At 40.5% G+C, this 17,905-nt stretch overlaps 1 protein-coding gene across 1 annotated transcript; it reads left to right on the forward strand.

Moving 5' to 3' along the window:
* Nucleotides 1-3,594: 3,594 nt before the first annotated feature.
* On the forward strand, nt 3,595-17,116 carry LOC141771433 (sodium channel regulatory subunit beta-4-like). The gene is made up of 5 exons (XM_074641703.1): nt 3,595-4,005; nt 12,776-12,939; nt 13,155-13,374; nt 13,862-13,991; nt 15,336-17,116. The coding sequence occupies exons 1-5, from the start codon at nt 3,912-3,914 to the stop codon at nt 15,427-15,429; spliced, it is 702 nt and encodes a 233-aa protein (XP_074497804.1). The 5' UTR covers nt 3,595-3,911; the 3' UTR covers nt 15,430-17,116.
* Nucleotides 17,117-17,905: the final 789 nt, after the last annotated feature.

Raw genomic sequence — 17,905 nt, forward strand, 5'->3', positions numbered from 1 at the left:
ACTCATCTATCACTGCCAAAACACACACACACTCACTTGAACCTGGAAATGACATCAAATGCCAAGAGACAGATCACCTGACAACATGTGTGCCCATGCACGTGTGTACGTGTGAGAGTTGAGGTCAAAGCATCCAGACTAAAATATAGGAAACGAGAACTGGAAAGGGGTAACCAAATTCAGAAACAAGACATAATATAAATGTTTGTTATGTTACCATTTTTATTATGTTTTCCTTTGTACTATTTAAAAAAAAATGTCACACATCAAACGTGAAATGCACAATAAAAGTCAAATGATCGTTATATTGTGAGAAAAGCTATGAGATAATCACAGAATGCGTTACAACCCGTAATGTGCCATGACTCCAGGGAGCGGGAAGTGATGCCAAAACATTACACACATCTACGGTGCCAAGTCGTCACAGAAATCAGAAAAAATGTGTTGTGTAATGCCAAGTCATCACAGAAAGTGTGTTGTCTCCATTTAGAAAGGCAATTAGGTGTTCTGGTAAAAAGAAACGGTGTTGTATTTCCTTTGAAGAAAAAATGCATAAATTCCATTGATACTTTGGCATGTATTCCCGAGAGGTAATATGAGTTCTCACTGGCAGTACAGATACAGATCCCTGTACAAAATGTCATCACTTCATCATTGTATCCAGTTAGACATTTGTGTGAAATTGTCATTGTTGGCATAGGAATGCTTGAGTTATGGCCAAAATGTGATTTGTGAAGTCACAGTGACCTTTGACCACCAAAATCTAATCAGTTCATCCTTGAGTCCAAGTGGACATTTGTGCCAAATTTGAAGAAATTCACTCAAGGCTTTACTGAGATATCGCGTTCACAAGAATGGGACGGACGAACCTCACCATTGTGTGACTTATTGTCTACACAAATGTAACCTGGTAGCTAATGTAATGATTCAGGGAGAATTTTAAGAACTTTCAAATAAGTTCTTTGCTAATTATTATCTATTTATCACTAGATATGGAAATAAAGCATATCAATTAACGTTGTATTCTTTTCCTGGAAATGTATTTAATAAATATATAATTTAATATAATTATTAAATAATCTTTATAATAAAGTAATTTTCGATAAATTTTGGGGTAAATATTGGGGTAATTTGGCAGTAATTCCAAAGAAATTTCAAATAGGTTACTGAAATTTGCAGACCTGTAAAATGAAGTGTTACCAGAATTATTCTGTGTTCCACATTACAGTAGGTGGTGTTGGGGTTGTACATGGAGTGATAGCAGGTTACAGATGATGAAAAGTCCCCTTTGGTGCGCCTATGCATGTCAGTTCATCCACTGAGGTCCAACAAGACGTTTGCACTCCTCCATCGTTTTAGCAGTTACAACAGTAAAAGTGTTAAAGTGTAAAAGTGAAGGCTGATAGATGCAAAACCCCTTTGCTTGCTAATGTTAAAGCTAACTCGCACTTACACCTTTGAGTGAAATGTGAAGTTGTACTGGGTCAGACAGAAATGGGCCTTGAGTGTTGGTGATGACACTGTTGATGTGTCGCTCGATGGGAGAGGAAGTCGTGAATCCTGCGAATGAGGTCAGACTGCATATTACAGTTGAGGACTTTGGCGATCCTTCACTGCCACTGCGTTGTGTTGAAGGCTGAGCTGTGATTGATGAAAAGGTATGCTGTGATTGTGTAATGTCCTGCTGGTTCCGTGATTTGTAGCACGGTGTATACGCCTTGCAGGTAAATTATAAGGCATGTAAACTAAGACCAGCTTCTGAAGGTATTTTGTGACAATTTGATTGAAAGCCACAGAACACACGCCGAGGCCAGGTCCTCTACAGTGCAGTCACGTTTACTGATTGTACAGGTTTTATGAACAGACGACGGAGGACTTGCTGAGCTCTGGTCCACAGACCTCAAAGGATGTTGTCTAGGCGTTTGTGCCCAGTGTGGCTTGCATCGGCACAGTTTTTGGCAGTCGCTGGTTTGTGGTCAAATGTATTCAAAAACATCTACAAAACGTCCTGGCGTCATGCAAATTGCAATGTCAAAATGCATACACAGGCCTGTGCTTGTGCATGTAAGGTATACTGCATACGTAGTGCCTTAGAACAGCATTTACTAAATAAAACAAATTGAAATAAAATAAATCCAGTGCAATACCAGACGGCAACCTCCCGGTCTGAGAAGTGGTGCCAATGCAGAAGTCATTAAACTTCCCTTAAGCTTGGATTCTTTTTAATAGACAGCAGGGGACGACTCCACTGGCTGCAAAAAGAAGTCTGATTGTATAGAAGTCTATGAGAAAATGACCCTATACTTCTCACTTGATTTATTACCTCAGTAAACATTGTAAACATGAGTGTATAGTCTCAATCACTAGTTTCAATAGACCATAAAGCAGGGTATGCTTTACGACGTGGCTACCTTGTGATTGACCAGTCGCTACCATGGCGTTGTCCGGTCTGGAAGTTGTCCGTGTTTTCATCTTAGAACTTTAACCCTTTTGCAGTTTCACTTCATGAAAGTTAATTTCAACATTTTGGTCACCTAGAAATGTCTTATTCAACATTCAGCTGTGCTTAGCTCCACCCTCCACTTCTGGTTGCAAAAAAACAAGATGGAGATGGCCAAAATGCCGAAACCAAGGCTTCAAAATGGCAGTCCACGAACCAGTGGGGGACGTCACAGTGACTACGTGCACTTCTTATATAGCCTATGTGCAATACGAACAGATTTCAACTCAATGGCGTAAACACATCTTTATAAAACTGTTTGTTTGTTTTTTTTAAATCAAAAGCCTTTCCAAATACGTAGCGTGTAGAGCTGAGGAAGGAAAGAGAGATACAACATGAGTCATTTGGTAGAAAACTTGCCAGAGGACAAGATCACATCTTGCCAGTGCTGCCGAATCAGAGGTGTCGTAGGAGTATGAAATGTGAGACGCATGAAAGTGGAGAGTGGATGCAGTGAAGACGGGGGTATGTGGTGAAGCACCCAGCCCGTGTCCGACTCTGAGACCCCTCTTGAGTAAGGCTGACTCAGCCGTACTGCGCCGGGTGCATATGTGTATGTGCGTGCATGTGGCAGCAGTTATCCCCCCAGCTTCCCCCCTCTCCATCTCACTCCATCCCCTCCTTCCCTCTCTCTCTCTCTTCGCCTCTACCTCTGCAGTATCGCTCGTTGCTCATTCCTTCCTACGCTGGCTGGGGAGACACGCGCTTGCTGCTTATCTGCTGGTTGCTGGCTCTGCTCCAGCATCCCTCCGTGCTTCTCTCGTGCTCTCCCTCACTCCCCCCCACCCTCCAGCCTATGTCTCCCCCTGTGGGGTTTGCCAGCCAGCCTGCTTCCCTGGCTGCTGCTGCTGCTGCTGCTGAAGCAGTGGAGCTGTCTGATACCACGCTGCTACGCCGCTATCGCTCTATACCTCGCTTCTCCTCTCTGCCTTTCGCCTCGCACTCTCCTTTGCTGGATAATCACCACTGAGTCTGAACGAGACAGCAACGACGAAGGACAGGAAAAAGGGAGGGAGAGAGAGAGACAAGACAAGCCCCGCACTCTTCTTCATTCAACTGCTGCATTCTTCAGTTTCCTCTGCTTTTTTTCTGGCCTGCTTGGAGTGCAGCAACGCAGGGAACAGCTGCTGGTCGGGAGAGAACTCCCTGAAGGAATTTATCCTTCTCTCTCTTTTTGCGCTTCCTCCCTCTGCTCATTCCTGGGACAGAGTGCAGAGGAGGAAAGAAGAGGGAGGGACTGAGAGCAGGACTTTGGCTGCACAGCTCAGTGTCCCACCTTGCTCCAGAGACTCATAAGACAAACACATTTTGCATTGATTGGACACAGTTCAGGCTGACCAGACTGGCAGACGGGGACAGATTGACAGCATTCTGCACAAACACATAGACAGACAAGAACACAGGTGGTGTCATGGCGTCAGTGGACAGCACTGGTTCGAGTGTCTCTGGTCGGCTGAGATCAGGGGATCTACTCCATACTGGTTTGGCACTTGCATTGCTGTTCGGTGAGTTATACTTCTCTGTATACCTTCAGCTGTCATTCCTCACTCTTCCACTATTTCTGTACATTACACCACAACATTGTACTTCTATATCCTCACTTTCATGCCAGCTTGTGATTGGGTGAATCCCTCTAATTGTCTATACATTTCAACTTGTTTCTATGCCCTCTACACCTTCCTCTTTTGCTCCTTTTTGTTTCAGTGTTTTCTACGCCGCTCTAAATGGGTGGTTCACGGCTGTCACAGTCAATCTATACCTTCTTTTTTATTACTCCATCACAACATCTGCTGTTCTGTCGCTTCTGCTTTAGCTCTCTTTCCACACCTGGAGGCTAAAACAGATTGTGATGTAATAGGTGATGTTTACTTGTTGCCTCGCTGAGGGGCATCAAGGTCAATAACATCCAACCCTCTGCCGATCTGAACTTGGATATTGGTGGTTGCTGAGCTGGATGAGTGACTGGCTAAATGGCTCTTCATGCATGTACTTCATATTGGGCCTCTTTCTAGGAAAAACAATTAAGGGGAAAGAAGAAAATGTAGAAGAACTTGTGCTTCTCAGAGTACATAAAAACATTTGTTAAGGTTACAGTTCACGGCTGTGTGTGTGTGTGTGTGTGTGTGTGTGTGCGTGTGTTGTAGTATTACTGGTAGTGACGTAGTGGTGCAGTGGTGATCTGTGCTTTTGCTCATACACTCCCTGTTTTTCTTGTAGCACCCAATAGTGCCCCCACATCCGAACATTTCCTCCTAGCTCGCAGTTGTTTTGAAACTCGGCACAGTTGAGCCATAAGGCACGAAAACAAGACCAACAGGTATACGTGAAGAACTTTATTTCAGTGCTCTCCTTATCAAATTATGATGTTTCATATTATGCTGATATTTAAGTTCATTCTACACCCAAAGATCCCATGCAGAAGTATTTTCTAGAGGCTATACTTTACCTCAAATGAAGCTGTTTCTTCTCTTTTAATTGATTACTTTCACATTCATTTCTTTCTTTCGGGGATTTTCCATGTAAATGGTCCACAAATGTATTGCTGGTACTATTCAAATTCCCAATGTTGTCTGATCAAGGCATTAAGGAAAAAGTGTTGCACTTTGGTCAAGATAAGTCCTATATAACAAATGACTGAATCCTCTTCATCGTATGTCACAATGTACGGCTAATCTGACGCCAGCTTATCACACACTAAATGCTTCTACATACAACGGTCACTAGATGAGGTTGCTTTTTAAGGATTTAACAATAGCGATGAACATAATAAAAAATGAGAAAAGCTTATAACAAAATATTCCCTTAAGAAAGAGGAATACAAATACAGGTCATGGGCATCAGGTCATATGCAGAGAGAATTATTGAAAAAGAGCAAAATCCAACACCATCTTGTCATTTATGTGGCATTTTACTGGTAACATTTTGACATAATGCTTTATTAAGGATGGTAGGATCATTGTGCTGAAATGTCAGTTAATACAATGTCATCTATTCAAGTAAGAATGAGCAGCATTCCTCATCCTCATCTGCAACCGCTTATCCCGTTAGGGGCCGCGGAGGGGGCTGGAGCCGATCCCAGCCGACATTGGGCGAAGGCGGGGAGCAGCATTCATTTGTTTTTATTTGGATAGCATTATATAAACTGACTGAAGAGCACAATTTTAGACTCTGCTCATCTCCTATTATGTAAGGGATAATGTACAGTGAGCGAGCTGTCGGGGTTTATTTCACAACAATGACCAGCGCCCTTCACATAATCCCACTTACTACACGGCTACTTACTTAAGAAATCAATAACTTCACAAAAAAAAATGGTCCTCCCATGTCTGAGATTGTGTCTGTTATACACACACATTAAAGGTGACATGCTTGTAATTCTATATCCTAATGTAAAACAACCTCTGTTCCTGTCAGACTTTCCCAAAGCATGTGATTCAATAGAGTTCATCTATAATCTAATAGCAAATATCTGTACAGTATTATTAATTTGAAAAGCTTTTATGAGGTGGTTTTCTTGGTAACATCTGGCCAACTAAGTCAGATTTGATCCCAAAAATTATAAGATTAAAATGAAATCAAAACTCTGAGTCACTGATCACGGGGCAGTTAAGATGAACAATTGTGCATTTTGCGATAAAAGCAAGAGATTTTGCCCCTGAGGGGCGGCCTTTTTGAAATTTCAAATGGGCGCTTAATATTCCTAAATGTGGCAGAAAACTGATTTTATTTCTCTTGATAATTTCCGAGGTTTGTTCAAGCTGATTAGATCAAATGTCAGAAGATCACAGATATGTTTTTTCCCTCTTTATTTTTTTAAGGGTGCTTTTTAAAAAGCTAATAACCTCAGAAAAACACAAAAAAACAAATTAAGGGAGCATGGTCACTTCAGGGTTAAACTTAACCCACTTGCCTATTATAGCTAACAGCAGGTGACCCCTTTGGACTCCAACTGAGAACAATGAAACACGACTGGGAAGTCCTCTTTGGTGCTGTGACTCACACCAAGTTATCTGTCTTACTTTGCGGAGTACATTATATATTAGCCCATAATCCAGATTTTTGAATTTTCAGGGTTTTATTTAGCAAAGTTGTCCAAAAAACTCAGTTTTCCCATTTCATCAAACAGGCAACAAGAATTAGTTTTGAACACTGTGTTGTCTTTTGTTGTATGGGTTAGTATGGTATGGAGTTGGATGCAAGCCTATATCTTTAGTTATTACACGGCTCTGATTGGTCAATCATGGCGTCCTACAGTCTGTTATGTCTTTATAGCAGACCGTTGCTATGTATAACAGCTATGGGCGCAGTTCTGATGTCCGACTCTGGCGGACCGTTTCTGTGGCAAATTACTGATTTCTTAAGTAAGTAGCCGTGTAATAAGCGGGATAATGTACAGCTAGTGGGTCATTGTTGTGAAATATCAGGGTTTATTTTACAACAATGACCGGCTGGCTGTACATTATCCCTTACTTGTGTTGCTTCACCCTTGGGGTGTTTGCTGTTGTAATTAGTAGGTCACCTTCTTTTATTCTGTTCTTAATTGCTACGAGGTCTGGTAAATCTGATGCAGTTGAGGCAAGATAAGACAATCTCATTTCAAGGGTACAGAACCAGTAGAATTGCCAGCAGAAAGATAAATGGTGTCCTAGCTGTGTATAGTAACATGGAATTTAACATCTGGCAGGCCAAACAAGGGCTTGAAGGTAAAAAAAAATAATAATCACTCTTTGGTCGCCGATCTCTAAAACACCAATCTCTGGTGTGTTTTACAGGAGCACACTCCTATGTAGAGCTCTATATCTGAAACCTATCTAGGTCCCAGTGGTCGCCACTGTGGTCCCTTCCCTCTTGTCAGTCAATCACCATCATTCCTTCATTTGTTTTTTTGGTTGCCCTTCTAAAGACCTTGGACCAAACTCATTTTGTGGCAGCCATCTTGGAGCATCAGTCAAATAACAATTCAGATTTTTGTAGGTACTGCCACTCCAGTGAGTTTTAATTATTATGTCCACTATGTAGTGACATCATAATGCATTACCGTCGCTATTTAAGACATCAAATTGATCCCTCCTGTCGATCCCAACCTCATTTGTGGCAGCGTCGTCCACCTCCGTTCTCCAACATGACGGCATCGTCGTCTATTATTCATCTGTATTATGCAATTCTATTTAATACAGTTATTCATCAAAATATGCACATTACACATCTGTCGAAATGTCATGCCTGCATAGAAACACACGTTTGTTCTTATCTAACTCTTTTCTTAGATTCCTATAATCTTTGCCAAAAAATTACAGCAATCTCTCTCAACAGACGCGTTGTCAACAGAAAATGAAGCCAGAGAAAACAGAAATGAAACGACAATCAAAACCAGATGGGGAATATTAGACGAAAATATGGGGATATTTAATTACTTCTAACTACTTAAAAATAAACTCCCTACTGTAATAATGTACACTTTTGATACAATAATCAGAGACATGATATGTGAAACATGACCGTAACGTGCTGTCAGGTCTGACAGAGTCTGACAAAGTATCACTCATTATTCACATAGAGATGCCACTAATATTACAAGCCCTCATCATAACAGACAAGATTCGGAGGACAGACTACTTCACGGACCAAATATACTCTTCAGAAAACAAAGATGTGTAATCCAAAAAGTTCCAAGATACAACTGTCACCTCAACCCTGGGCGTTAAACCACTTTCATCCTCTTCACTTTCACAAGTCTCACTCTATGGTGCTATATTTTAACATGAGGGATTATGCAACACATTTTGTCGTCGAGAATAAACAACAAACAGCAGGAAGAGTTGTGGTAAAACAAGCAATGAGGCAAAACAGATGCAGAGCATCCCAGGTTATAACCACACAGCAGTCAGTATCAGTAGATGATTGTACCGTATGTTGTTACTTGTTTGCGTGGCTATCGTGTTACATATGTGCGTATCTCTAAATGTAAACGTGACCCTGCCTTGGCCACTGATGATTTAGTTACTTAGCTGCTATTGTAATTCTCTGCCATGCTGTCTCTCGCTCACCTTGGAGAGGACGTTGCACTACACCTCTTCCTATACATCCCGTGTGACCCCTTCCATCATTTCCTACATACTGCACTTCCTTCATTACCCCTGCTCCCTTGTTCCTCTCCTCCCTCCCTTCTCTTTCACCCTTCCCATCACTTCTCTCTCTCTCCCTCTCTTTCTCAGAGAGGTAATAGTGTCCTCGGTCGGTTCTCTATGGGTTCACACGGAAATACATTAACTCTTCAATCTGTGGCCTACTTAAAAAAAAAAAAAAAAAACTCACCTTGACAGTCAGCCAAGGACAAACACACACACACACACACACACACACACACACACACACACACACACACACACTCACAGTCAGTTGATTTCCTTCCCCATCAGTTCAGATATTGATGTTTCCCAACTGGGATAAAAGCGATATTTGATAGTGGTGCTAAAAATATCATGCATTCCATTACTCATGTACACAAACACACACAGATACGAGTTCAAATACATATGCTACACACATACACAACATAGTCCATTACTACAGTATGTGGATCTATGGGTGTTGTCAGGACAAACTGATTTGAGAAGAGGAGAAAGGGGGCAGAGAGGAAGAGGATAGTAGAGAGTTGAGGTGTGAAATCTATTTATAGGCGCGATGGGGGACACTCCTCTCAGATATGTACAAGATCATCATGTTTTCCTGTGTGCGTGAGCCATTTAGGAGGGAGATTCTCCCTTGTTTTCTCATTTGTTTTCCTTTGCACCATTATCCTCTCTGGAGCACTTGGTTGCAAACATTGCTCAATGGCATTGTGCCAGTACTTGCTGATAGATAGTAAAAGATTATTCATTAATCCACTTAACAGAAGCAGGGCAAAGATTCTTTTATTACATTTCGAACCTTTAAGTTGCCATTGATTCCACCCCTTGTCCCACACCCAAAAAAACACACACAAACCAGCTCCCCACATCTCTACTCTATTTATTTAGTTACAGCGTCCCTGAGGAAAACGTTCTGAGAGCAAGTAAGACAGAAATATTGAGGGAAAAAAGAGAGTGAGAGAGAAAGTGCCCAGTGCTTCGAAAAAAAAGAATAGTAAGAGTCCATTAAAAGAGAGCAAAACCAGAAACAGGAAAGAACAAGGAGAACCCAAATGGTCTGAGTTGAGTAGAGGAGACGAGTCGAAATGACTACAGAGGAGAGGTAAAAATATCGGATGTTAGACGACAAGAGGGAAGAGGTGAGACTGAGAAGACGAAAGATCAAATTCAGAAAACTGAACAAAGAAAAAGTACAACCAAAGCATACACCCTGAAATACCTTTAGTGTATAATTATATACTTTTAATGCAACATTCAGAGATTTAAAACTAGATTGCCACCTGAACCTGACAGGCCGAGAAAACTGTCACTATAAATTATTTTTGAGTCTGTATGCACAAATATATCCAGCTTGTTCTTCTCTTGAACTATTATGATACTTGACAGGCCAGACAGTTATTGAAAAGTTGAATTAAATTAAAATCCTCATGTACTGAATTAGCAATGAATTTGGTGATTGAGTCGGGGATGGCTGCATTCACTTAATTGATCAAAACTTTTATGTTGATAACACAACACACACATATGCTATGTTCACACTGCGAGCGACAAAAGCAACATATAAAAACATATGATTGGTTGACCCTTCAGGGCGTCATTGGAGCACTGAAAAAAGTAGTGGAGACCAGCTCAACTTTGATTTGTAGCATGTCATGCCACTCACGCAGCGACAAATGTAGAGTGTAATGGCATCAATATATAGCTTCATGCCACCGGCTTCCATTGAAAATGACTTGTAGCCTGGGCACCGTTTTTTTTTTTCTAAATTATATATTTTTTTAATATCCACAGTTGCGCTTGGTATGGGATGTCAGAATGAAGAATGTCAGTGCCAACAAATAGCAAAAAAAATTGCAATTTATCGCAACTTTACAGTGAGCACCCCGACTGACTACAGCGTGTCCAGAGAATGTAACACCCAGTGTACTAAAGTAAATGGTGATTTCATCCAAAATGACCAGAGGGATTCCTGTGTTTTAATGTTTTCTTAATACCGATGTCGTCACAATGCTGCAAAACATGTGGTGCGAAATTCTTTATATAAACGTAAAGACTTCACAAACACATAGGCATGCATGTACTTTAATACTGTTTGCACCATGTCCAAGTGCAATGTGATCCTGAGCAGGTCAGTGTGTAGAAGAGCGTTTATAAATAGGTCCCAAGTGTGTGAGGGACACCAGAGCAACAATCTGAGAATTACACCAGCTGTCACTGCAAAAGCAACACACCAGGCCCAGCGGGACCCGAATATCAATACAAGATTAAAGTTGTCTCTTTTGGAAATGAAAGAGTTAGTGTGTGTTTTTCTGCTTTGCAGAACGTCACAGGAAAACTATAATATTTTGTAACAATTTGTTTTGATTTGGGAGCATTTCTTTCTCGCTGTCTCTTTTGGCTTGTTTGTATGTCAGTTACCCACCTAAGTCTTATACACAGTCTAGTCACCTTTCTCGGTGTGCAAACAGGAGCAGTGAATGCACCAATAACATAGTAAATGAGCAAAAATAGAGATTTTGCCAAAAAATCACAAGACTTGTACTCCAGTCATAAATCTGATGACAAAAAAAACCTTTCAGTGACTTACTTGGACTTTACTATTGCAGGACAATTGAAATCTTTCGGTTGACCCATTATGTCCTGATTGAATCAGTATCTCTATTCACCAGTAGAGGGCAGAGGGCTCTAGTGTTTGTAGGTCATGTCTTATGAGCTATGGAATTTAAATAATAATAACAAAATATTTACAATAATTATACGTATATTAGAGGATATATTCTATGTAACTCAACTCTACAATAATTTGTGCAATAATTCAACTGTGCAATAACCTGGCATCATACTGTACATTTCCAGAAATATTCTTATTTAATTCTTATTTATACTATTCTTGCATTTATATCTAACACACTTAATAGATCCCACGTCTCAGCATTTTTATCTATTTATTTACACTTTGGTTATCTGTTATATAATGTGTCTTAATACATATTTGTTCATATTTCTTATATTCTCATTTCTTATTCTTATATGTATTATTTACTTTCTCTACATATAGGGTTATATATTGTAGCATTATGTACATCATTTACATGTTACATACTCCTTTATTTCTATTTTCATACATAGTCTTTATGTTTATGTAAGAGCAACTGTAACCTCTCAATTTCCCCCCGGGGATCAATAAAGTATTTCTGACTCTGATTCTGATGATGCAAATATAGCACAGCAGTATATATTTAAAAGAAGCCTATATGTTCAAAAGACGTCATGAATGTGTAACACATTTTTAACTGTGATCACATTAACCATCAGAGGACAATTACTCATTCAGGTCCTGGGATTATTAGTCTTCTGGGAACATGTTTTCCACATTTCCCCTCTGCTTCTGAATCACTGGCACTGTGTTTATTACTATGGGGTTGTACAATAAGCCATAGAGGAGGCAGGGGGAAGTTAACTGCTCTGAAAGAACTGTTGTTTGGCTTTGAATGAGAGGCTTTACTGGAAACAGCATAAAAGATTTAGTTACTGTATTTTGCAAAGTACTAGCATTAGGACTTTATGACTATAGATAGACTTGACACTCTCCTCAAGGCGAAAGTGGAGGAAACTTGACGGCGGCATCAGAGTCAGAGCAGGCAAACAACCCGTTCAGTTGCATCAAGGGGAGATTTTAAAACTGCCAGCTGTCAATTTGCTACATCATCAGTCGTAAATTGAGTTTGAGTTTCGACTCAAGAAATTCAAACACACTAACAAAGACTAGTGAACACTATTTAAGGAGGATAATAAAACTGTCATCTACTTACTTACAGTAAGTAAGCTACTTAACTTTGTAATGCCATGACTCATCTTTTACAGTGATCCTAGCCCAGCCCAGCGAGCCAGCATATAACATTACTTCATCGCTTGTCATTTTTGCTCCAAAAAATTGTTTAAAAGCAAAGTAACCTGAACCTGAACATGAACTGAGTTATAATTGACCCAACTTCTAACCAAAATGTGTTGTTTTTGGTCTGTACTATATGTGCTGTACTATGGTTTTACCTTCTTTTTTTTTATATCTGCAGGGTTTTATATGTTTATAAAAAACAAGGTTTTCCTTTTTTTTCTTAACCTTTTCCTTCCTCCCTTGGTTCAGGTGTATGGAGTGTTGGCGGACTGGAGGTCGTGACAAGTAAAGTGCCTCATATTGAAGCAATGAATGGCTCCACAGTCCTGCTGCCCTGCACCTACTCCTCCTGTATTGGCATCAAAAATCTCTACTTCAACTGGCACTATAATGACAATGGAACCATGCTCAAGGTACCGCACACACACACACACACACACACACACACACGTGCAAGCATGAGCAACATGGACTGTATAAACAAAACACATACGGCCTATATTGACTTTTTCTGTGTTGCATGCCTCGGATACATTTTACGTTAGTACATGCTAATGCAGATCTTTGCGCATATGGAAATACGTCTGACTATGTGTATCTAAGTATATACCTGTGTGTGTGCGTGTAGCTATGTGAAGCAGTGATTCCCATTGAGGGTGTGGAGCCCAAGGTCAGTGTGTACCATGAGCGCGTGGAGTTTATCGGCTCCTCGAAGAACAACAACATCTCCATCCTGCTGTGGAACATCACCTTCGAAGACGAGGGAGAGTACATCTGTTTCGCCAAGAACCCAAAAGAAAAGTACCGCAACCACAGTGCCAGCTACACTCTTATAGTGGTGGACAGAAGTATGTGACACATGCATGCGTGCAGTTGCATACACCTGACACACAAAAACACCTAACTTTATATTCTAGCACCCAATTCGACTGTTATCAGGCCATTAAATAGGCGTTATCGGTCACTATAAGCACCATAGTTGTGCGTCATTAGGGGCCTACTACGCCTACTGCATTGTAAAAGCAAAACTTAAAAGCAACACCTTCTAACACGTTGTAAAACTGAGTGAAAATACAACTCTTTTAGATTTAGGCAACAAAAAACACTTTGCTATGTTTAGGGGAAAACATGTGTTTTGGCTTAAAGTTCTGACCCACATCTATGGTGCTTATAGTGACCGATAATGCCTATTTAATAGCCCGATAACAGTCTAATTGGCTGATTCTACCTGCTTATAAGTGCTTGTACCTTCAGACAGATGTTAAAAATAAGCTGAGAGTCTCGCTGCAGGTGTCTCCTCTCACTCTTTCTCTCTCCCTCTCTCCCTCTTTTCAGTGAGGGAGGTCGACAATACTTTGACAGTCATCATTGTCTCAGTGCTGGGTGGAGTCATTGGCATAGTTATCATTGTCATGGTGATAAAGGCCTTGGTTGTTCACTTCCTGCTGAAGGACGATGAGAAGACGTGAGTAGATCACTGACTATGGTATTAAAGGAACAGTGTGTAATATTTCGGGGGATCTAGAAGCAGAAATGGAATATGATATTCATAACTATGTTTTCATTAGTGTATAATCACCTGTAACTAAGATTCACTGTGTTTCCGTTAGCTTAGAATGAGCCTGTCATATCTACATAGGGAGCGGGTCCTCTTCACTGAGTCCACCATGTTTCTCCACCATGTTTCTACAGTAGCCCAGAACAGACAAACCAAACACTGACTCTAGAGAGAACCTTTCATGTTTTTACATTACCTGAAGGCCACCGTAGTTCTCCAACATGCTTGAGAAACTGCGGTAATGTGAGCAGCAGAGTGCAAAACCGTGGTACCACCAGCCGCCGTCTAACTTCTGTTGCTCTTAAAATAGTGTTATTATGGTAAGAATGGCCTCTGAGAGAGGCGAACGGCGTTACCATGGTTTTGCACTCGGCAGCGGAGGAGTACTCAATTGGTTGCAATCTGCAACCACACCATAGATACTGTCAAATCCTACACACTGTACCTTTAACACAGGATACTGTGGACAAATGACAAAAAATACAGAATATAGTTGATTATAGACACTAATAGGCTTCTTAGAAATATATTACTACCAGTACTTGCTGTCTGGATGTGGCTATCAATCGCTCCATTACCTTTTTGATTTAAAATAAAATAACATTAACAATGCCCAGATAATGACTAAAATAGCCCCTTTCACATGTTGTTACAATTATTAAACAAAATAATATATACCATAACCTTTAATAACATAAAGATGAAATAATCTAAGTGTTGATTTGACAATGGTTGTACTGACTAGGACTGTTTTTGGATTAAGGAAATAAGAAATGCAGTTTAATTTCTAAGTCAAACTGCCATCTTAACTGGGTTAATATGAGACTATTGACACATCATAAAAATAATGTTGTGTATGACTGCAGCTAATAAACAACAGAGAGGCCGGCCTGTCTGACAGAAAAAGGAAGACAGACAGCATCTCTGCTTTGTCACATCTATCACAATTGATATGTCAGTGGTGAGTTGCAAAGCAGACATCTATTTATGAAATACATATAAAAAATGTTACAAGAGTGGTAAGAGGCATCAGGTTCTCAGCTTTCAAATGAGTTCCTCTGAGCTTTCAATTAACTTCTTTGATATGCGTTTCAGTAAAATCTTAATTCCAATTTGTGTCCAACACTAGATTATTATTTGGGGCTATGAGGGTTAGGCTTTGTAAAAATCCATACAGTATAGCCTTTATCACACCTATTTCCTCCCTACATGGGTGTACATCTTAACCTTTGGTTTCTCTGTCCCCTGCAGCAAAGACTGCCTGGTGAGCTCCTCAGGGAATGACAACACAGAAAATGGACTTACAGGAGCCAAAGCAGACAACAAAGGGACACCAAAGGCATGAGCGTAAAGCAAAGTATGTTTGTATGTTTGTATATATGTTAGACAAATGTACACACTCAGAGAAAATGCTGTTATCGGTGGACTGTTTTATCTTACTAGCGGCTAACTAATACAACATGTAAATGTCTATTTTAAATCATGCTTGAGATTTGGGAGGTGTGGAGTGTGCACAGGCCTGGATCACTCTCTCACCTACACGGCAGCCCGGTTGTTACAGTGTGCAGCCTCTGTTATCGAATTCTGCTTACTGAAACCTAACACTTTCTCTACAGTAGAGCCTCAAGTAAACCCTCTCTGCCTCCAATTATATATAGGTGTTGTTTTCATACCCTCTTTACATCATCTTAGAGGAATAACGTTGCACAAAGCAGATCTTAAGTTGTTCCTAAGTTCTTTTTTATAGACCCAATTTCAATCTACTGCCCTCCAGAATACAGTTATCCTGCCTCTTCCATCCACAACTCTAAGTCAAACCTGGACCCATACAGACCTAACCAGTGGGAACAAACACACTTTGATGCCATGATGAATTGCCACAATCTATGAACTGCCATGATGTCAACTGAAGAACAGCACAGAATACACAAACCTGTAAACCCAAACCACAGGACCATTCAACCCAACATTTTCCAGTCATAATCAAATCAAATTTGCTCTAATTAAAACCAGTAAATATACACCTTTTTTAACACTGTTTGTAAAATGGCATTTTAACATTTGAGGATGAGGTACCAGTACTGAATGGACATGTTTCACATATTTTACTGTTCTTGTGAGTAACTGGCAAACCATAAGTTGGTTTGATAGAGGTTTTTGAAGCTATTTATTTCCTGACCTTTTTAGTCCTGATCATATACTTTATATAAAAATGGACGACATGACAGCTCCTCAAAAGTGAAGCTAAAACATCTCGATCGCCCTCTGGTGGCTGGCTGCGTTAGGTCATGAATCCGTATAGGTCATAAATCCCGCCCCCTCCATGTTAGCGGATGGGACATGGGCCAAACAAAAAAGTCAAAGTACTTGTCAAATAATTTTTTCCCAAAGATGGTTTCTGTAATTTTATGTAGTTCTTACCACGCTTATGTTTGTTCAAGTGTTAATTTTTCTGATAAGTTTGGTTTTGATTAGTTATTTGAGGCTATAAAAAGGGGGTGAGACGTCATGAGCTGACAAGCTGCGGCCGTGCTCGGCTTGTGATTGGCTCGTGCGGTTGTGTGGGCGGAACCTAGATACCGCCCAATCGCTACTGCGCAGACTCAGGCTCCAAATGATGTCAAAATCTCAAGATTGCTGCTCCCGTATCTGGGATATTTAGACTTCACTTCTGTACAGTGGGAGGAAGTGGAGATGCGTCGTCTATCTTTATATAAAGTCTATGGTCCTGATCTAACCTTAACTACTGCCAGTGCCAGCCAACTTGCATGTTTACAGCCGGGTCCAGGTTTGACACAATGCCGCATGGGGTGTTTGGTTCATTAATGCCAACAGCAGATTTTGATCAACTACTGGTTAGCTATAAGACTGACAACTGGGCTTCCTTAGGTGACTGAAGGATCCGGTTACGCACAGGTTTTTTTTGTTTCGCTTTAGATTGAAACACAGGTGCCTGTTCTGCTTCTGCTCCCTCTGCTGGTGGGAGGATCAAAAAAACACAGAAAATGTATAAAAAAAAACATCCCTAACCCTCATCAAAGACAATCCCTAGACTCCCCAGCTCCCTATAGAAATGAATGAAATTGATCATGCTGCTTCTGACTAATAACCAATGCATTTTTAGCATGTGCGCATTTTATATAACTTCATGTAAGTGTATGTTGTCTAGCACCACAGCACAGGTACATTTCTGTATGTCTCTGTATGGTCCCATTTAACCCTTTACATCGACCTCAATTAACTCTGTCAATGTTTGATAAGCACCACCCAACACTGCTACGACTTTTCTTACCCCTTTAACCAGGTCAGGGTGATCGAAAGGTGACTTAGAGTGATGGCCTGCGGGTATTTGCGGGAAAGGAAGGGTGAAAGACATTTTACACTTATTCCGAACATTTTAATACCTCTAAATGCGAATCATACAATTGAACAACTCTTCTAGAAGTTTAAGAAGTTGGCACTTTGCTCAGTGGCACGTCAGCAGGATATACTGTAAGTGGGGAGAGCAATATAATGCAATTCTCCGGATGCCAATTCACTTCCACATTTCCACGCTTGTATGCAGACTCTAACTGGCAACCGTCCAATTCAAACTTGCTCTGATAACAATAAGACTTGAGTCCATTGATACTGCCTTAGTAATGCAGGTAGCACAGCATTGGGACAGATCACTGAAAAAGAATGTAAAGACCGTCAGGGAATAGATGTTAAATATTGTCCAGAATAGTATATTTTAATTCTCAAAATGATACTCAATATATTCATGTTATTATCAGATGAATGTGGGAATATTCCAATAGCCCGGTGGTTCATTTTTATTT

This window comes from Sebastes fasciatus, chromosome 7, assembly GCF_043250625.1.
Source record: "Sebastes fasciatus isolate fSebFas1 chromosome 7, fSebFas1.pri, whole genome shotgun sequence".
In the NCBI taxonomy this organism is placed as follows: domain Eukaryota; kingdom Metazoa; phylum Chordata; class Actinopteri; order Perciformes; family Sebastidae; genus Sebastes; species Sebastes fasciatus.

Excerpts from the sequence above, each read along its gene's own strand:
- LOC141771433 (XM_074641703.1), top strand. The coding sequence starts at position 3,912 with ATGGCGTCAGTGGACAGCACTGGTTCGAGTGTCTCTGGTCGGCTGAGA. Across the intron at positions 4,006-12,775 it reads GGCACTTGCATTGCTGTTCG|GTGTATGGAGTGTTGGCGGA; the intron begins GTGAGTTATACT and ends CCCTTGGTTCAG. Across the intron at positions 12,940-13,154 it reads ACAATGGAACCATGCTCAAG|CTATGTGAAGCAGTGATTCC; the intron begins GTACCGCACACA and ends GTGTGCGTGTAG.